This window comes from Carassius auratus, unplaced genomic scaffold, assembly GCF_003368295.1.
Source record: "Carassius auratus strain Wakin unplaced genomic scaffold, ASM336829v1 scaf_tig00022143, whole genome shotgun sequence".
NCBI lineage: Eukaryota > Metazoa > Chordata > Actinopteri > Cypriniformes > Cyprinidae > Carassius > Carassius auratus.
Window position 1 is genome coordinate 6,854 of NW_020525167.1, and position 20,191 is coordinate 27,044.

General features: G+C 36.2%; 1 protein-coding gene across 2 annotated transcripts; it reads left to right on the top strand.

Annotated features, from left to right (window-relative positions):
* The first annotated feature begins 2,196 nt into the window (after positions 1-2,196).
* Positions 2,197-17,513, top strand: LOC113077298 (zinc finger protein 501-like). 2 transcript variants are annotated; one of them, XR_003281290.1, is made up of 4 exons: positions 2,197-2,388; positions 3,754-3,992; positions 4,324-5,373; positions 17,265-17,513. XR_003281290.1 is itself a non-coding variant. In XM_026249718.1 (3 exons), the coding sequence occupies exons 2-3, from the start codon at positions 3,932-3,934 to the stop codon at positions 5,292-5,294; spliced, it is 1,032 nt and encodes a 343-aa protein (XP_026105503.1). In that variant the 5' UTR covers positions 2,197-2,388; positions 3,754-3,931; the 3' UTR covers positions 5,295-5,897. The 2 variants fall into 2 exon arrangements, 1 of the variants encoding a protein (XP_026105503.1); XM_026249718.1 differs by lacking the exon at positions 17,265-17,513 and having other exon boundaries at positions 4,324-5,897.
* The last annotated feature ends 2,678 nt before the right edge of the window (positions 17,514-20,191 follow it).

Consider the following 20,191-nt stretch of genomic DNA (forward strand, 5'->3'; position numbering starts at 1 on the left):
TGTGTGTTGTGAAGATCTTCGTTCATCTTCACAACACACATTAAGATGTGGCTCAGTGAAGCCTGCATTTCTAGCAAGATCATTTCTTTTTTCAATGCCCAGAAAGCAACTAAAACATTTAAAACAGTTCATGTGACTACAGTGGTTCAACCTTAATATTATAAAGCGACAAGAATACTTTTTGTGTGACAACCCCCCCCCCCCCCCCCAAAACAACGACTTAATTCAACAATATATATATTTTTTAATAGTCATTATTTTGTTTTTTGGCACACAAAAAGTATTTTCGTCGCTTCATTACACTAAGGTTGAACCACTGTAGTCACACAAACTTTTAAATATTTTTTTTGTACCTTTCTGGGCATTGGAAAAGGAAATGATCTTGCCAGCAATGTAGGCCTCAATGGACCATCAGGTTTTATAAAAAACATCTTAATGTGTGTTGTGAAGATGAATGAAGGTCTTAAGGGTGTGGAATGACATGAGGGTGAGAAATGACTGAATTTTCACTTTTGGGTGAACTGTTTTAATATGACCATGTTGGTCATGTTTTGGTTAGAACGCAGTTTGAATATTTCTTTGTGTCAAGGTCCATGATGGCCAATATCTTTCAAGTAATTAAAAAAAAATTCATGCCAAAATTTCATGTCTACTAATTTTTTTTAAAAATGAAAATAAATAAAAATGAGTTCAAAATAATGTACTTTTTATGGCATTTTTTTCCATTTAAATTTGAAAGTGATATATAAAATGTTGAAGTGTTTTTTTTTTTTTCTTAGATTTTACAATTTTTATTTTATTTATTTTTTGGTGAATTAAGTTATGCATTATACAACACTTTATGCAGTTAAAAATTGTTTAAAGCATATGCAGTTATTAGTTTACATTTAAAATTCAGCTGCCAGTCATTAAGTCAGCAATAGGGAAAATATATTGTATGCTATCATTTTACATACTTTAAATATAGCAAATACACATATGCTTTTTTCAAATAATTGCTTTTCACAGTAAACTACTTGAATGTGTGCATTTGCTATTTAAATAAGTATGTTAAATGCCAAATACAATATATAAAATGCAGTATACAATGTATTTTTTTTTTGTAAAAATGCAGTATACAAATTAAAAAAATTACTGTTAATTTTACAGTGTACATCTAAAGTTTACTACAACATCTCACTTATTGTCAAACATATCAGAATGGAAATATAATCACTGAATGTTATCACTGTTTGATCTTTTTGATCTCTCTCTTGGCTCTTGTCAGAGGATTTCTGGTGTTGTTGTGAAGGTGTTCAGGTGTCCACACAGGCAATACCAGTCTTCTCAAATGTGGACAGTTCAACATGCTCCTCTTTCCTCCAGTTCAGGCTGCAGTGTCATTCTCTCATAAACTTTAGATATGGTGCTGACTCCAGTCATGGAGTATTTCACTACTCTTACGCAGTCGCTGGTGGCAGACTTTCTGGATGATAATGATGCTGTTGAAGTTGTTGAGGGTCAGTTTGAAGATCTGTGTTTGTCTTTCGTCAGGTGGCAAGGATTGTCGTGCAGATGCAGCTGCGCTGTAGGATGGAGGCAGTGGTGGTGGCTGAATCTGGTGCTGCTGTGGCATTTCTCTAAAGGTGTGAAGCCAGGAGTCCAGATCAAAGTCTGAGGGAATAAAGAGAAGAATTCTGAGTAATATGATCTGTTCTTTTATCTTCACATGCTACAGAACTATAATTTTAGTTCATTCCTAAATGACATTGAAATGTATTTCTCTGCGTTCTGCTGCTTCATGCCTGTTATTTAATAAAAATAAAAATTTCTATGTTCCTTTGACTTGTCTTTTTGTTTGTTTTTCCACTTTTTATAATCTCTTAATTTGTTTCCAAGTTTCCAAACTCTCTTTTACGTTGTTCAGGGCTGTTATGCTAAATTTTCTTTTTGGGAACACCATGATTCTAAATCCAGGGTATGATTTCTACAATTATTTCCCATAATTCTTTTTCGTTTCATTGCTAATTGGACTGTCCAACTCATCAAGATCGATCTTAGATGTGACATTCCCAGACCCCATTTGCCATCCAAGCCTTTACCTGGGACGTGTCCTCTTTCCCTCCAACCCGTTCTCATTAATCTTGTTACTGCTACATTTTCGTTTCTATTCATTCGCTGTATTTTTATTATTATTACCGTTAAGTGCCACTAGGGGCGCTGTAGCTTAAGAGTGAGCTTTGTATGCAGAGAAGAGGTTAATTTCCGCAGAAGAAGCGATCTCTCGAGAGAAAGAAAGATGTATGACTAAAGTGTGGTCACTAAGCTAAGTTTAAGAGAGATAAGATAAACAGAAAGAAGAAGGAAAAAGACTGAAACCAATTCCTCTCTCGGTACCGAGCCAACGAGGTATGTTTTGTATGTTGTATTTGTCAAAATAGTTTTATCTGTCAGATTTCTTTCTTTAAGCTAATTATTGTTTGTTCTGTGCTTTTAGAGAAAATCTTACTGTGATTAATTGTTGATGTGAAATAAAGCCAATAGTTTCAGATTTTTTTTTTAAGTTGGTACATAAATTATTAATTCATCGACTCATTCAACACAAAACTTGTACCGAAAAAAGACTAATCACCGGTAATTGCCGACGGTTTTAGAGGACAGTATAAATCCCGGAGAGGCGAGCAGTTCACAGTATTTCACACATTTACACAAACATCAAACACTTTACAGCTTGTTTAAGCGACGTTTTACAGACTCGTTTCTGTTTTGTTTTCATCGGGATCATTTAACGTTACTGCTGTAGCAGCATGTGAGGAAAAAAATAATTCATTCAGAGCTGAGCGATTTCGACTGCTTGTGTGCTTTGTTTTGATGTTTGTAGTTGAACTGTTAGTGAATGCCCAGTAATAATAATAAAACTAAATAAATAAATATTAATCTGTAAAGGGTATTGGTGGGAATCGATCTCAAGTAGCCTATTGCTGCTACCATTTTCATTTTTACCTTTTTTGCCTCCACTGACATTTAGATTATTTTTACTTGTTAAAATTGAAATAGGTCTGCATTGCAACTGTATTTCCAAACACATTTTGTTCCTGTAATGAGTAATGAACGTTTTTCACATTTTGAAGATTTGAAATTTCAAATCTATTCATAAATGGGAATATATGAAGTTTGACACAGGAAGCATTAAATATTGCTTTGAAAAATGTTATGATCATTGTCAGTTTATGTACAGAAAAATCAAGTTTAGGATTACTATGGTCATGTTAGGCTATGGTGTTGTAAGATAGTTTTTAGTATCATTAGTGTTTGTTTGTTATTGTCAGTAATTTATCAATAATTTATTTATTTGGTCAATGTCATATTTTGATAAATAACAGTACTTCAGTAAAGCAGTTTTATATGCTTTTATATCCTCAAATCTGGTCCCAACAGCAAACACTGAGAATAAAGAGAGATGATCTGAATGTCTTGTTGAATGGGTGTTGATAGAGGCTCATCAATATTAACAGAGCTGCTGAAAAGACTCTTTATTTCATGTAAATAGTTCTGGTTTTCAGCTCATTTATTATGCTGATGCCTCAGATCTCCTGTAAATTGCCACTTAAAGCTCATTTCCCTGGTGTCAACAAGAAACTTTTTTGTGTTTTGTTTTTCACCTGTTTTTCTTACCATTATTTATGTTTATATATATATAACATTGTGTTGTAAAACCGATCTTGGTAAGGTGTTTTTTTTTTCATCTTCTCTCATGCTGCAATTTACCTTCAGTGAAGCTCCTCCCACAGGAATCACATCATCAGTGAAGCTCCTCCCACAGGAATCACATCATCAGTGAAGCTCCTCCCACAGTAGTTCACCAATAAATGCTGGAACATCTCATCAGTTCAGAAGAGAAGAAGAGCTGAAATCTGTCAAGTCTGAGTTTATTGAAGAGGACAGAGAGAAGATGAGAGATCAAGAAGCCTCAACCCTCAGAATCAAACACACTGAAGATACTGAACAAACAGGTTGGTGATTATTATTGATTTCTCATTCATCCGTGATTCTGAAAAACTCGATTAAATCAGATTTAGTTAAATGGTTGATTCACAGTTTAATTTTGCAGCCATTTTAACCACATTTTTATTTCTATACAGTTTGCTTTTTATACATCAAAAGTAAACACAGTTGATCTAGTAAGTAATGACTTAAGCAAAATCTGATTAGCTAGTTACTAATTTATTTCCCATAAATTATAGCAGTTATTCATAGTGATAGAGATTATTTTTCTTACAGTAACTTTGGTAACAGGGTTGATGAAAAGTTCCTGAAAACTAACCATTTTTACTTTTATTTAAGAGCTGATCGAAGAGAACCAGGAGCGTGAAGAATTGAGTGAAGTTGAGGAGAAAAATCATGTCAAAACCAGAGAAAAATTTCTGAGTTGCCCTCAAACCAAACAGAAAGATTTAAAGAAAAGAAGAGCCAAGAAATCTTTCACCTGCACTCAGTGTCCAAAGAGTTTCACAAGCAAATCTTATCTTGATATTCACATGAGAGTTCACACTAGAGAGAGACCATACACATGTGATCAGTGCGGCAAGAGTTTCTCTAAAAAAAAATACCTTCCATTGCACATGAACATCCACACTGGAGAGAAACCGTACACGTGTGATCAGTGCGGGAAGTGTTTCACACAATCAACAAACCTTAATAGTCACATGAAGATCCACACAAGAGAGAAACCGTACACTTGTGATCAATGTGGGAAGAGTTTCACACAATCAACAAACCTTAAGAGACACATGAAGATCCACACAAGAGAGAAACTGTACTCATGTGATCAGTGCGGGCAAACATTTTTGTGGGCTTCAAACCTGAAAAGACACCTGAGAGTTCATACACAGGAGAAGCCATATTCGTGTGATTTGTGTGGAAAGAGTTTTACATTGCTACAAAGTTTGAAACAACATCAGAAACTTCATACTGGTGTGAAAGAGTACATGTGCTTTGAGTGTGAAAAGACTTTTATTTCAGCGGGCAATTTAAAACAGCATGAGATGATTCACACTGGAGAGAAACCTTACAAGTGTTCACACTGTGACAAGAGATTCAGTCGGTCAGGAGACCTGAAAACACATGAGATGATTCACACTGGAGAGAAACCTTACAAGTGTTCACACTGTGACAAGAGATTCAATCAGTCTTCATACCTGAAAATACATGAGAGGATCCACACTGGAGAGAAACCTTACAAGTGTTCACACTGTGACAAGAGATTCACTCATGCAGTAAGTCTGAAAATACACGAGAGGATCCACACGGGATAGAAACCGTATCACTGCACTGCATGTGGGAAGTGTTTCAATGATTCATCTGCTCTACACAGTCATACAAAAAACATTCACAGTAAGTAGATAATCTTCAGATCCTGCACTTTCAGATCTAATGCTGCAATAATGCTGCAAGCAATAAAATATCACCTGGATAAATCTGTCCTAATCAGACATTACAAGCAACATGACAGAAACAAGTTTTCACAGTTAATAAAGTTCATCTTCATCTTCAAAAGCAGCAGATTCAACTGAGATTCAGATCAACTCAAAGATGGAGTTTCTACCCAAAGAACAATGTCGAAATGTTTTATTATTGTATATCATTTTGCTTCATGATATAAATGTTATACTTGTAATTTTATATGAGTTTCATGTTACCGTAATTCCTCAAATAAAAACCGGTAGTCAAATAAACGGCGGGCCTCTTATAGTGGCCGGGGGCGTGGTAACACGGACAAATTAAGGCCGGGGGGAAATTTGTGCAGCAGAGCCAGATAACGAACGTACACGCCCACTGCCGGAGCGTTTCTCGCTCTCGAGTCAAGAACCGGTTGCATCGGTTTTCGGATCACCAGTACACTGAACCGAGAAGCATTTCTGTCGAACGCGTCCGATTCGAGAACCGAGGAGCTGATGATACTGCGCATGCGTGATTCAGCGTGAAGCAGACCGACACACAGAGCGTCTGAACCGAACTGATTCTTTTGGTGATTGATTCTGAACTGATTCTGTGCTAATGTTATGCCTTTCCACTGGAACGCTATCGCTTTTAATTTAAAACCGGTTATTTAAAACAATTACTTATCAAACAGATGGAATTAGAAATAAAGGTCTGTCTCTAATAAAAGCCTGCTTCAAATAAAATCCTGTTACCTTCTGCAGTTCAGGTAAATAAAGGCCCCGGCTTATTTGAGGAATTACGGTATATTCTATTGTCGAATGCATGTGTGTCACTTGTAGTTGCTTACTCTTGAAGGAAAGTAGAAGCTTTCTACAAACCGTTATGTACTGTTACGAAGGAGGCTGATGTAGAGGCTGTAACACTTTTAAGTGAGGTTTAGATACATTTTTTTGTTTGTTCTTTGTTAAAACAAACAGTTATTGTTCTACTTATGATGTATTTTAGAATCACGGATACAATATATACTTTCATGTAGCTTTGCAACGGATCCTTCTTTGCTTCTCTTAAGTCGGGATGGGTAACTTAACCCTCATTTCCATATGGTTCAAGTGATCTGAAACATGTTTTTTCATACATTTCTCAATAATTATGAAGTAGGTATCACATTCAGAAGTATCAAGGGCAGTATGGCAGTGTTTGATTTCATTTCAACCTCAAAAACACACGTAAAAGACATGCAACGAGAACCTTAGACCTACGTTACAGTTCACGCTTCATCAAAAATGGAGATTCTATTGTTTTTTTCTTAATATTCAAACCCCTTTCATACCTTTCTTTTTCTCCAAAAATAGAATCAATGTTATCTTTTTTTTTAACCCTTGACATGAAAATCAGTGAAGGTTTTTACTGTTTTTTTTTCTTTCTTTTTTTTCATGATTTCATATGTGCATCACTATTTCAAAGTAAATAGTCTAGATGTAAATAGTGGTCCACGCGCACCCCCCGGCTTTTTTTATGCCACCTGATTTTTTTAAAAAGTGATGTAGAAAGTGGTATAACATTAGAAGTAAACAACACACAGAGACAAAAGAACACATTTTCCCATACAATTCTTACCCCAGGAATTTAATGGAATGGTTATTTTTGACATTTCACAACATATAGACCTTATTTCTGAAAAAAATAGCAAAAAATGGCCAAAGATGTGTAGAGGATCAACTATTTTTTTGTTTTCTCAAGCGGATAGGGTGATTTTTTTTTCACAACATAATATTTCTTTATCATTCAAGTGTCTATTTTAAGATTAAATTGGGTACCAAGCTGAAATAATGTCCAAAATGCTTAATTTTTGACCCTTTGCACCAACCCGAAAAATCTAAATATGATATAAAGTGGTATAACTTTTGATGTAAACAACTCACAGAGACAAATGGCCACATTTTTCAATACAATTCTGACCCCAGAAATTGTTATTTGTCATGTTTTATAACATCTTGACCATCTGTGGTCAAAAAGAGAGCGTTTTTTATTATATTTAGCAGCCTGAAATAGGGTTTATTTTAACCTTTTGCTTCACCTATCCTGAACCTAAACATATTTAAAATAGTTTTACTTTTGAAGTTAACAAAACAAACTAACAAATTAACAGCAAATGAACTTAAATTTTAATAAATAAATAAATAACTACAGAAAATTTTAATTTTGGGGCTTTGCAGTTGGCAGTTGGCAGTTGGCAGTCGTCGGTTCGTACCCGCAGATTACCATCTCCCACTGCTCTCTCTTTTGGAAGACTTTCAGGAAGTATTTGAAACTATAATTAAGATATACCTTTGTAGTTATAACTTAAAGTGTTTTTTGCCCAATCAATGAGCAGAGGGCGGGCTGAGAGCCATGACGTAGATGCTAAGCACCGAGTATTAAATTGTAGGTTAGAGAAATCGAAAACCGAAACGACCGCGGAAATGGGAAACGAGACACGGGATGCAATTCGCTCTGTTATGGAGAACATTCAACTCTTTTTCAAACTGAAGCCAGAACAAGAAGAGTGTTTAACAACAGGTTTATAGTGGAAGTTCAATCATAGATTTGAGTTCGATGCATGATGTCTGTGCTTCGATGCGGCTGTACAGGCGCATAACATAACTAAACGTATCTGATTGGCTTACGGGTAACCAATGATTTTAAACTTCAGACAAGCGCCCCCTAGCAAGAGAGAAAACAATTCTCTATTATGCCATTCCAGACTCTGTCTACGAAGCAAAGTGAAGTAGCAGAGTCTGGTATTACCAGGCTACAGCTGAAGTGCCTCCAAAGAGGATTCGTTCCCTGACACGTATTTTACATGTCTCAACTCTTTCTGAGTATGGTAATTTTACAACACTCAACATGCAGGTGGGGGCGGCAAGCAAGAAGCTATCATATCTACACAGTATATAAGATGTGAGACTCTGTAAAGACGTCAGTTCACTATACCACATGAGGGATATTTATGAACAGGTTGAAATTAGAGGACTTGTCTTTGGATACAATTGGCTATCACCAATACTGCTATAAAAGCTTTACAGGGAAAATACACTTACCTAAAGGATTATTAGGAACACCATACTAACACTGTTTGACCCCCTTTCATGAACTGCCTTAATTATACGTGGCATTGATTCAACAAGGTGCTGAATGCATTCTTTAGAAATGTTGGCCCATATTGATAGGATAGCATCTTGCAGTTGATGGAGATTTGTGGGATGCACATCCAGGGCACGAAGCTCCCGTTACACTACATACCAAAGATTGGGTTGAGATCTGGTGACTGTGGAGGCTATTTTAGTACAGTGAACTCATCGTCATGTTCAAGAAACCAATTTGAAATTATTCAATCTTTGTGACATGATGCATTATCCTGCTGGAAGTAGCCATCGGAGGATGGGTATATGGTGGGCATAAAGGAATGGACATGGTCAGAAACAATGCTCAGGTAGGCCGTGGCATTTAAACGATGCCCAACTGACACTAAGGGGCCTAAAGTGTGCCATGAAAACATCCCCCACAACATTACACCACCAGCACCAGCCTGCACGGTGGTAACAAGGCATGATGGATCCATGTTCTCATTCTGTTTATGCCAAATTCTGACTCTACCATCTGAATATCTCAACAGAAATCAAGACTCATCAAACCAGGTAACATTTTTCCAGTCTTCAACTGTCCAATTTTGGTGAGTTCATGCAAATTGTAGCCTCCTTTTCCTATTTGTAGTGGAGATGAGTGGTACCTGGTGGGGTCTTCTGCTGTTGTAGCCCATCCGCCTCAAGGTTGTGTGTGTCGTGGCTTCACAAATGCTTTGCTGCATACCTCGGTTGTAACGAGTGGTTATTTCAGTCAAAGTTGCTCTTCTATCAGCTTGAATCAGTCGGCCCATTCTCCTCTGACCTCTAGCATCAACAAGACATTTTCGCCCACAGGACTGCCACATACTGGATGTTTTTCCCTTTTCCAAATAGAAGTAACTGAGCAGACTGTGAATACTCAGACCACCCTGTCTGGCACCAACAACCATGCCACGCTCAAAATTGCTTAAATCACCTTTCTTTCCCATTCTGACATTCAGTTTGGAGTTCAGGAGATTGTCTTCTTCTTCTTCTAGGATTTTATGGCGGTTGGAAGACCAACTTAAAAGGTGCATTCCCGCCACCTACTGAAATGGAGTGTGAAGCGCATATTGAAAGGAAGTTTAAGAAATACTCTTTAAAAAATTTTTTTTTTATATATTTTAATAGTTTTACATCCTATTAAATAATCCAGTTTTCTTTAAAATATAAATAACTCATGATAAATATTTGATTGTTTGGTACATTCTCCTAGGAGAACCTGAAGTGTCAGCTCATTGATTTCTATATTTCTTAAAGCATTTCTTAGCTGGGACCGTTGTCTTTCATAAGCTTCACATTCTAGAAGCACATGTTCTACAGTTTCAGCTAACCCACATTTATCACAATTTCCATTCTCATGTTTACCAATTCTTTGTAAGCATTGATTTAATAAACAATGTCCAATACGCATCCTTGTGACTAAAACGTCCTCTTTCCTGTTTCCGAATCTTCTTCTCTCTGAACCAGCTTTTTCTTGAATGCAGTAAAAATGTCTAGCTTTTGTTCCTTTATTCCATTCCTTTTGCCAAATTTCCTGTATTTGTTTCGCTATTATCACTTTAATTTCTGTTTTACTCAATGCCACTTCAACGTCAATTTGTGAATGATTTAATGCCTGTTTAGCCAGATTGTCAGCCTCCTCATTTCCTTTCACACCCATATGCGATGGAACCCATACAAGATTTACCAGAATTCCATACTGTCTTGTTCTGTAGAGACTCTGCATTACTTCGTTTATCATGTCTTGCCTTGCTGATGATGTTCCACCTTCCAAGCTATTTAGAGCTGATAGAGAATCTGTACAAATCACCGGCCTGGTTGGTTGTATTTCTTCTATCCACTGAAGTGCTAGACATATTGCAATTATGTCTGCCGTGAATACCGAAATATGATCTGAAGTTCTTTTTGACATTCTAATGTTAAAAAGTGGAATATATACCGCTACTGCTGTTTTCCCAAATTCTGGATCTTTTGAAGCATCAGTATATATTTGTACTGCACTATAATAAGTTTGATCTATGTATTGCTGTATACCTGTATTTTCTAATCCATTTGTATTGTTATGCTTTTCTTTAAGCAAACGGATATCAATCAAAGGCATTGGGAAAAGCCAAGGAGGAATTACTGACCAAGCCACAGTAGGGGCAACATTGAGATCACTTAATCCTATTCTCCGGGCTTCCTCACTGGCCTTCCATCCAAAACTTGATAACTTTTTATGTCCATGTTCCCAACAGTCCTCCAACACCATTTTAACTGGGTGACTGTCCGAGTGTCCCTTTATGCTTATGAAATACCTCATCTTGAACTTGAGCCTACGAATTACTTGAGGCATTAAGCCCATCTATACTTGCACTGCTGATATTGGGGAGGATCTAAACGCTCCACAACAAATTCGCATAGCTTGTGACTGAATTGCCTCTAGTTTTACGAGTTGTGTTTTGGATGCAGTGCAATATACCATACTGCCATAATCTAATGCCGATCTTATTAGAGCACAATATATTATTTTAAGGGACTGACAACTTGCTCCCCAATCAACTCCTGCTAAACACCTCATAATATTTATTGCTTTTTTTGCATTTATCAACCAGTTTCTGTATATGTATACTAAAATTCAGTTTCAAATCCATCCATATACCTAGAAACCTCACAACTGCTGTTTGCTTCACTTCTTGTTCATATAATTTAATGTTAATGGTAGGGTTACTTTTCCTTTTTGCAAAACAAATTACCTGAGTTTTATCTACTGAAAAACGAAAGCCCCATTCATTTGCCCAGTTTTCTACCATTTTAATGGCATTCTGCAAACATTTTTCCACATACTTTACATTACACCCTCTTTTCCACAACGCTCCATCATCTGCATATAAAGATCTTCCAATGACCCTATCAACCTTTGAAAAGATGTCGTTAATCATAATGTTAAACAGAATTGGACTGCTAACGCTTCCCTGAGGTGTTCCATTCTCTATTGTGTGTATCTGAGAAAAAGCAGAACTTACTCTTACTTGTTTAGTTCTGTTAAACAAGAAATCCCTGATACAGTTATACATTCTTCCTTTAATATCCATTTTTTATAACTTAATTAAAAGTCCCTCTTTCCACATCATGTCATATGCCTTTTCGACATCAAAAAATACCCCAACTAAAGCTTCCTTATTTACCTGAGCCTTTCTTATTTCAGATTCCAGGCACAGTACTGAGTCCATTGTATTACGTCCTTTCCTAAATCCACTTTGGTAAGGTGATAAAATATTATCCCTTTCAATGACGTACACTAGTCTTCTCATAACCATACGCTCCATTATTTTGCATAAATTAGAGGTTAAAGCTATAGGTCTATAGTTATTTGGCTGTGTATGATCCTTGCCTGGTTTTGGAATTGGCACTATGACCCCATGCTTCCAGTCATTTGGTAACTTTCCTGACTCCCATACCTTATTAAAAAGCCTCAAAATTGGCTCTAATGCTGTCTCTGATAAATGTTTTACCATCTCATAACAAATGTCGTCTCTGCCTGGAGATGTTTGCTTAAGCTCTGCAAGCCCTTTCACTTCATACAAGGTAAATTCTGAATCCAACGTACTACCCGAAAGTCCTTTTTCTTCCAATAAATGAGGATATTTACTGATGCATCTGGTCCCTAGCTTTCCTCTGATAAATTTGAATTACTGTGAACTTTAACTAATGTTTCTGCAAACACCTCTGCTTTACCGCTTTCAGATATAATTTGTCTATTATTATATTCTAATACAGGTGTGTTGTAATCTCTTTGTATCCCGCCCATCTTTCGTATCATATTCCATAACTCACTTATTTCAATGTCTTCCCCTATTCTATTACAAAAATCCCTCCAATAATATCTCTTGGACATCAGAATAACTCTTCTCACTATAGCTTGTGCCCTTTTATAACTAACTAAATCGCTAAAGTTAAGTGACCTACTTACCCTCTTGAGTGCTTTATTTCTTGTTTATGCCTCATTACTTTCCTCATTCCACCATGGCATAGCTTTCCTCCTGCTGCCTGCCTTCCTCTTACCTATTACTTCTTCAGCTGTATCCTGAAGTACTTTGCATATTTCATTATTAAAAACATCAACATCTTCTATACATTTACTTATTTCCTTCATTTTGCTTTCACATCTCCTTATACTTCTCCCAGTCCGCTGACTTGAACCTCCACCTAAGCATTCTTCCCCCCATTCTTTGTTCTATATCTACTCCAACTTTACTGCAAATAGTAAAATGATCACTTCCTATTGTACTTTGTGTTGGTACCTTCCATTCACATTTACTCGCTAAGCTTTCATAGACTATTGTCAAGTCTAATGCTGAATGCCTTCTCTTATACAAATCAATTCTAGTATGGCTTCCATCATTAATGCACACTAATCTTCCCCAATCTAGCATATCTTCGATGATCTCACCATTATAATCTGTTTTTGCACTTCCCCATATTGAACTGTGAGCGTTAAAATCACTACACTGTTTTTTGACTTCCATTCCCTCCTATACTTTCTAGAATATCCTTGCTTAATCTATCACATGGATTGTAAAAATTAATTATTCTAATACACCGTGATCCTTCCCATATTTCCACCACCACAACTTCTATTTCCCTATCTACCTCAACTGTTTTATACCCAATTCCTTGTTTTATAAAAGCAGTTACTCCACCTCCATTCCCTTGATGTCTATCCCTCCGAATAGTAATAGTAAGTTTCCTGTATACATATAATATCTGGGCCTTTCTCTTGGTTTGCTATACATTTCTTAAAATCCTGTCCATTTGCTATCAAACTTCTTGCATAACACCATTAAGATCCACCACATGTTGTCTGACTATCTACTGTTTGACTATTTAATGTTGGAATCTTGAGCCTGTCATTTATCATGTCAACAGTAACATTCCCCAGATCCAAGTACTTTTCTGCGGCTCTGATAATGATTTTGATTCTTTCAGTCCTGCTTTCAGTTTGAGCTGAACAGTTCACTACTTCAGCAATAAATGCTACAAATGCCACCTTATCATCCACTACTACCTTTTCATCTCTTTGCTCTTTCTTCTGTTGTTTTGAATGAATTTCTTTATTCCTAGTTTCATTTGTTTTAGGAATCTGGTTTACTTTCTTCAATGCCTCAGTGTATGTTATCCCTTCTGTCGTTCTAACATTTTGAACCTTGACTGCTTTTTTCCGTACCTGACAACCGCCGTATCCTGCACTATGTTCCCAACCACAGTTGCAGCATTTAGGATTTACACCTTGCCCACATTTGCCGTACTCATGTTCGCCTCCACACCGCGCACATCTCTGTTTACCTCTGCATACTGCCGCAACATGTCCAAATTTTTGGCACTTATAACATCTTAGCGGTGGAGGAACGTATGGTCTTACCACATATCTTACAAATCCTAAATAAACTTTCTCTGGCATTTTATTTTCATCAAAGTTTATCATTACTGAGAGGCTGTCTGTCTTTTCGTTATTTCTAACACAATTGAGCCGTCTGACAAACTTTACCGCTGCTCCTGTGATATCCCTTTTAATCTTCTCCTCCGTGACATCTGTTGGAATCCCTGATACAACACCTCTAACCCAATTCTTTTCTTCTGGTATCGAGCATATCACCTTATGTCCAGTCATCGATTTTATACCCATAGCTGATTTTTGCTGCCTACTGTCTTTACAAAACAACATCAGATTGCCATCGCTCAAAGTCTTAATGCTTTCAAGCGTCCCTATTGTTTCTTTCCATGTTTTCGTCAGCTTCAACGGATTAATTGCATTTACCGAATCAACAAATTTCAACAGTACCTTATACTCCTCTTTCCTTCTAGCTTGGAGATTTCCTTTCTCACTGCCTGAGTCCCAATTTTTTTTTCTTTTCCGATTTTCTACTACACTCCACTTTCTACTTTCATTCTCGCCGCCTCCACTATCCACATCCTCCATTTCCGGATCACTTCCGGAATCTACGCTACTTCCTTCCATCAGCGCTCCACAATTCAGCTGTCGCCAACCAGTCAGGGGATCGTCCAGGAGATTGTCTTGACCAGGACCACACCCCTAAATGCATTGAAGCAACTGCCATGTGATTGGTTGATTAGATAATTGCATTAATGAGAAATTGAACAGGTGTACCTAATAATCCTTTAGGTGAGTGTAGATTGTTTACAAGTGTCAAAGGCTTCTATATCTGGTGAATCATTATCATTGAAAAGGGACTCTCTGCACCATGTCAAATCACGGTCAGTTCAATCTGAAGGAGCTGCAAGAAGGTGTTCCTTCTTGTTTCCCAATCAGTGCATTTTCTTTGACAAAGCAAAATCCAAGTTCAAGGGCAAGACTGAAGAGCTTACAAAGTTTCAGAGTTGGAAACACAAGGAACCAGGCTGGAAAGTTATTGAGCCTAGGGCACAAGAATTAAAGAAAGAGGCTCTTTATCGCAAGGTGCAGGGCAAGGACCTTTTTGCAATGGAAGCGAAGTATAATCCATCATGCAGAAACAACTTCAACACAGAGTACCAAACCCATGAGCGTGCAAGGGAGAGAGTAGAAAAGGCAGCAGACAACACTGACAGCCTTCAGGCCCAGAAGATAGCAGCACATAACAAGTCATATTGTGTGGTAAAGGATTACATTCTTAGGAATGTGATTGAATGCAAAGATGTTGTCCAGCTAAGATCCATGTGCAACTTGTACATGAAGACACTGGAAAAATCAAGGTTTTCTTAATCCTGAATACCACAGTGAGAAATTGGCAAGACGGTTACAGGGCGACAAAGACATCTCTCATGAACTCACCTTCTCTAAGGTGCAACAACATGAGTGTATTAAGTCGAACCTCATATACAGCTCAGCATTACTGTAGATGAAGCAGTTGGATGTGCATACAAACTTGGAACAGCTGACCAACTTCAAGAAACAGCATTGGATTTTTTCTGTAGGTTATTTATTTATTTATTTAATTATAATTTTTATTTATTTAAGTTAATTTGCTTTGTTTTGTTTACTTCAAAAACTTCAAACAAACTTCAGTTTCAGGATAGGTGAAGTAAAAGGTTAAAATAAACCCTATTTCAGTCTGCTAAGTAAGTCAAATGAACTTTTTTTGCTCTTTTTGACCACAGATGGTCAAGATGTTATAAAACATGACAAATAAAAATTTCTGGGGTCAGAATTGTATTGAAAAATGTGGTCATTTGTCTCTGTTAGTTGTTTATATCAAAAGTTATGCCACTTTAAATCATATTTAGATTTTTCAGGTTTGGTGCAAAGGGTTAAAAATAAAGCATTTTTGGACATTATTTCAGTTTGGTACCCAATTTAATCTTAAAATTGACACTTGATTGATAAAGAAATAATATGTTGTGGGGAAAAAAATCACCCTATCCGCTTGAGAAAACGAAAAAATAGTTCATCCTCTACACATCTTTGGCCATTTTTTGATATTTTGTCCTGAAATAAGGTCAATATGTTGTGAAATGTCAAAAATAACCATTCCATTAAATTCCTGGGGTCAGAATTGTATGGGAAAATGTGTTCATTTGTCTCTATATGTTGTTTACTTCTAATGTTATGCCACTTTCTACATCACTTTTAGATTTTTGGGAATCCGGTCGGGTGCAGCAAAGGGTTAAAAAAGAACCCTTTGGGACATTATTTAAGCTTGGCACCTGGCAGATTATGAAAAAAGACACTTTAATGATTTAAAAAAATCAGGTGGCATAAAAAAAGCTGAAATAGGCGTTGACACCTATTTCCATCTAGACTAAAAGGTTAGAACTCTCTCTCTGACTCTGATGAGTACTCTTCTTACAAATTAATAAATTACAGTTGCTCTGTAAAATATTTCAGAAATTAGCCACCAAATATGAAAACTAGAGTCTTTAAGCTTTCAGTGGATATATAGTTTGTCAAGATTAATTTAAGTTCAGACTAAGATATTACAGTTTAAAACATGTAATGACAAGTGGCCCACAGGTTAAGACTAGAAACTTCTGAAATAATGATCATTGTTTTTACCAAATTCAACATTGAGAACTGTTTTCTGCAAGCTTTTTTCAGGAAAAATGAAACATTTTGTTTTTTATTTTAATAATAATTAAAAATTGATAGTTCAACAGCAAAATCTGTGAGATTTTTTGTCCAGACAATTTTTTATACATCTATAAATAACTGCAAGGCAAGCTGCAGGAGCACACGGAGATGCCAGCAGACCACAATATCAGTCGCCTTAATGCTTTATGTGGAGTGTCTAGTGTCCTCAAAACGGCACTCGAAAGCGTGTGCTCACTTTATAGGGCTTGAGTCTAAAAAAAAATGTTTTATCAGATTAAATCTTGAATACTGTGTTACACTAAGAAAGATTTTTTATGTACTTCAGTACCCAGCAAACATTAGACCGATGGCAACGTTTTCAAGATGCTTCAAGAATATGCTTCCACACAGCCAATACCATTCTTCTCACATGTGGACAGTGGACAGTTCAACATGCTCCTCTTTCCTCCAGTTCATGCTCGTTCAGGCTGCAGTGTCATTCTCTCATAAACTTTAGATATGGTGCTGACTCCAGTCATGGAGTATTTCACTACTCTTAGGCAGTCGCTGGTGGCAGACTTTCTGGATGATAATGATGCTGTTGAAGTTGTTGAGGGTCAGTTTGAAGATCTGTGTTTGTCTTTCGTCAGGTGGTAAGGATTGTCGTGCAGATGCAGCTGCGCTGTAGGATGGAGGCAGCGGTGGTGGCTGAATCTGGTGCTGCTGTGGCATTTCTCTAAAGGGGTGAAGCCAGGAGTCCAGATCAAAGTCTGAGGGAATAAAGAGAAGAATTCTGAGTAATATGATCTGTTCTTTTATCTTCACATGCTACAGAACTATAATTTTAGTTCATTCCTAAATGACATTGAAATGTATTTCTCTGCGTTCTGCTGCTTCATGCCTGTGATTTAATAAAAATAAAAATTTCTATGTTCCTTTTACTTGTCTTTTTGTTTGTTCCCTTGTCAAAAAATCCTAAAGGATTCCAATAAGAAAACTGTACAGGATTCTAATTGGATTTTCTATCATATTTTGGAACCGTTCCTATAGGATTCTGATAGGAATAGTCTTGTAGGACAAGACATAAATATCCTGTAGGATCATTCCTATAGGATTTTAATGGGATCCAGTTGGGTGACTGTTTATATGGGATTTTTTTTTTTATTCTAAAGGTACACTTTTCCATTGTATTTGTTTTATGAACAAATAGTACTTGCATTTTGCCTAAACTCACCCTGATGTAGACATTGTTCATTGTACGTTGCACGACCTTCAGTAACATTGTAAAAAACATAAGAGGTGATTTGTGCAGCAATACAGCATTAGTGCAAAAATTTCTAAGGGACTGGTAATGAATTGATCACACGCACACACAATATGTAGCACTTGTGCTTCATATGTAAATTATTCACACTAAACCAGTTCTATACCCAAAGGGAGGAACATATCTATAGTGAGGAGGAACATATAAAGTGTATACAGGAGACCAGAAGTTGAATATAAAAATAACACTTTACTGTAACAATAATAATAATAATAATAATAATAATAGCAAATACAATCACATCACAACACAGAACAATAAAACATCAAACAATATGTAGAATATGATATTGTAACTCAGTATAATACACCTCAAAGGGAACTTAAACTGTTCATTTCATTTAATACAGTACTATTTGTGTGTAATGTAAAAACAGAGACCATTTTAGACCATTTTACCATTTCAGAAATGACCAACGCGAGTGTTAAATATTAAGCCGGTAAATCTGCTAAATTTTTCTGGACTCATTGCTTCGATTGACAGTAAAGACGCCATCTATTCGCCATCTATTCTCTTGTCATGCGTGTCTTCATGTACACACAAATATCACGGGAGAACTGTATCATGTCAAACTTTTTAACTGGAACATAAATCCTAACCTGCACAACAGAACATATTAATCCATCAATACAAATAAAGCGGTACACAAAACCGTAAAGCACAATTCAAAACGCTCAAAATGTTGGCAGAACAGGCATTTTGTACTCGCTACTTCAGTGTTTTATACAATTACATTTTATTATAAATGGCATACATTAATATTTCATTAATATCAGTTGTTAAATTAGCTTTTGCTATGTAACGTTAATGGCAGACTCCTGTACTAATCAGCAGATACAGTAACTAACGTTAGATCAACAACAGATATAATTACTTCACCCAAAATGGTTCGTTTGGGATGCAGCTCATATAAGTATCATTATTTCTTCCTTTTACGCGTCTTTCAATAAACTTTTAACAAGTTAAACAACGTTAATCACTCGATTTCTCAGCTTCCTCGTCTGACCGTTACCGTTCAAATTATGCACGCTGGAGTGTCACGCGCACTACATTCGGATTTCTTAAAGTGGAAGCGTCACGACACAACCATTGTAGATGTTTCTGTTTCTATGAATTCTTAGTCAAATGTAATACATTTTAACTTATTCGGATATTATATCATTTAAAATATTTGCCTTACTGTATTATGAATTAAAAAAATATATATTTGTGTATATGTAGGCTGCATTTTTATGGGTTACAAGTACACACACACACACACACACACACAGTGCTAATCTAAACAAGTAAAGTTACTCTTAAAAAAGTAATTAACAGAATCAAATAAGATCCTACAGGACAAAGTGAATTTCCATTAAAAAAAATCACAATGTCCAATACAAATCAATAAAAGATTACATGAAAAAATTAAATCCCATTCAATTAAACACAATGTCCAATAAGATTCTAAACATCAAATAAAATCCTACAGGACAAAGTGAAATTCCATTAAAATCAATCAGAATGTCCAATAGGATTCCAAGAGTCCAGTAAGATCCAATAGGACAAAGTGAAATTCCATTAAAATCAACCAGAATGTCCAATAGGATTCTAAGAATCCAGTAAAATCTTACAGGACAAAGTGAAATTCCATTAAAATCAATCAGAATGTCCAATAGGATTCTAAGAATCCAGTAGGATCCAATAGGACAAAGTGAAATTCCATTAAAATCAATCAGAATGTCCAATAGGATTCTAAGAATCCAGTAAAATCTTACAGGACAAAGTGAAATTCCATTAAAATTAATCAGAATGTCCAATAGGATTCTAAGAATCCAGTAGGATCCAATAGGACAAAGTGAAGTTCCAATAGGATTTTTTGACAAGGGTTTCTCCACTTTTTATAATCTTTTAATTTCTTTCCACGTTTCCAAACTCTCTTTTACTTTGTTCAGGGCTGTTATGCTAAATGTACATTTTATTTTTGGGAACACCATGATTCTAAATCCAGGGTATGACTTCTACAATTATTTTCCCATATTTCTTTTTCATTTCATTGCTAATTGGACTGTCCAACTCATCAAGATCGATCTTAGATGTGACAATCCCAGACCCCGTTTTTGCCATCCAAGCCTTTACCTGGAACGTGTCCTCTTTCCCTCCAACCCGTTCTCATTAATCTTGTTACTGCTACATTTTCGTTTCTATTCATTTTCTGTATTTTTATTATTATTACCGTTAAGTGCCACTAGTGGCGCTGTAGCTTAAGAGTGA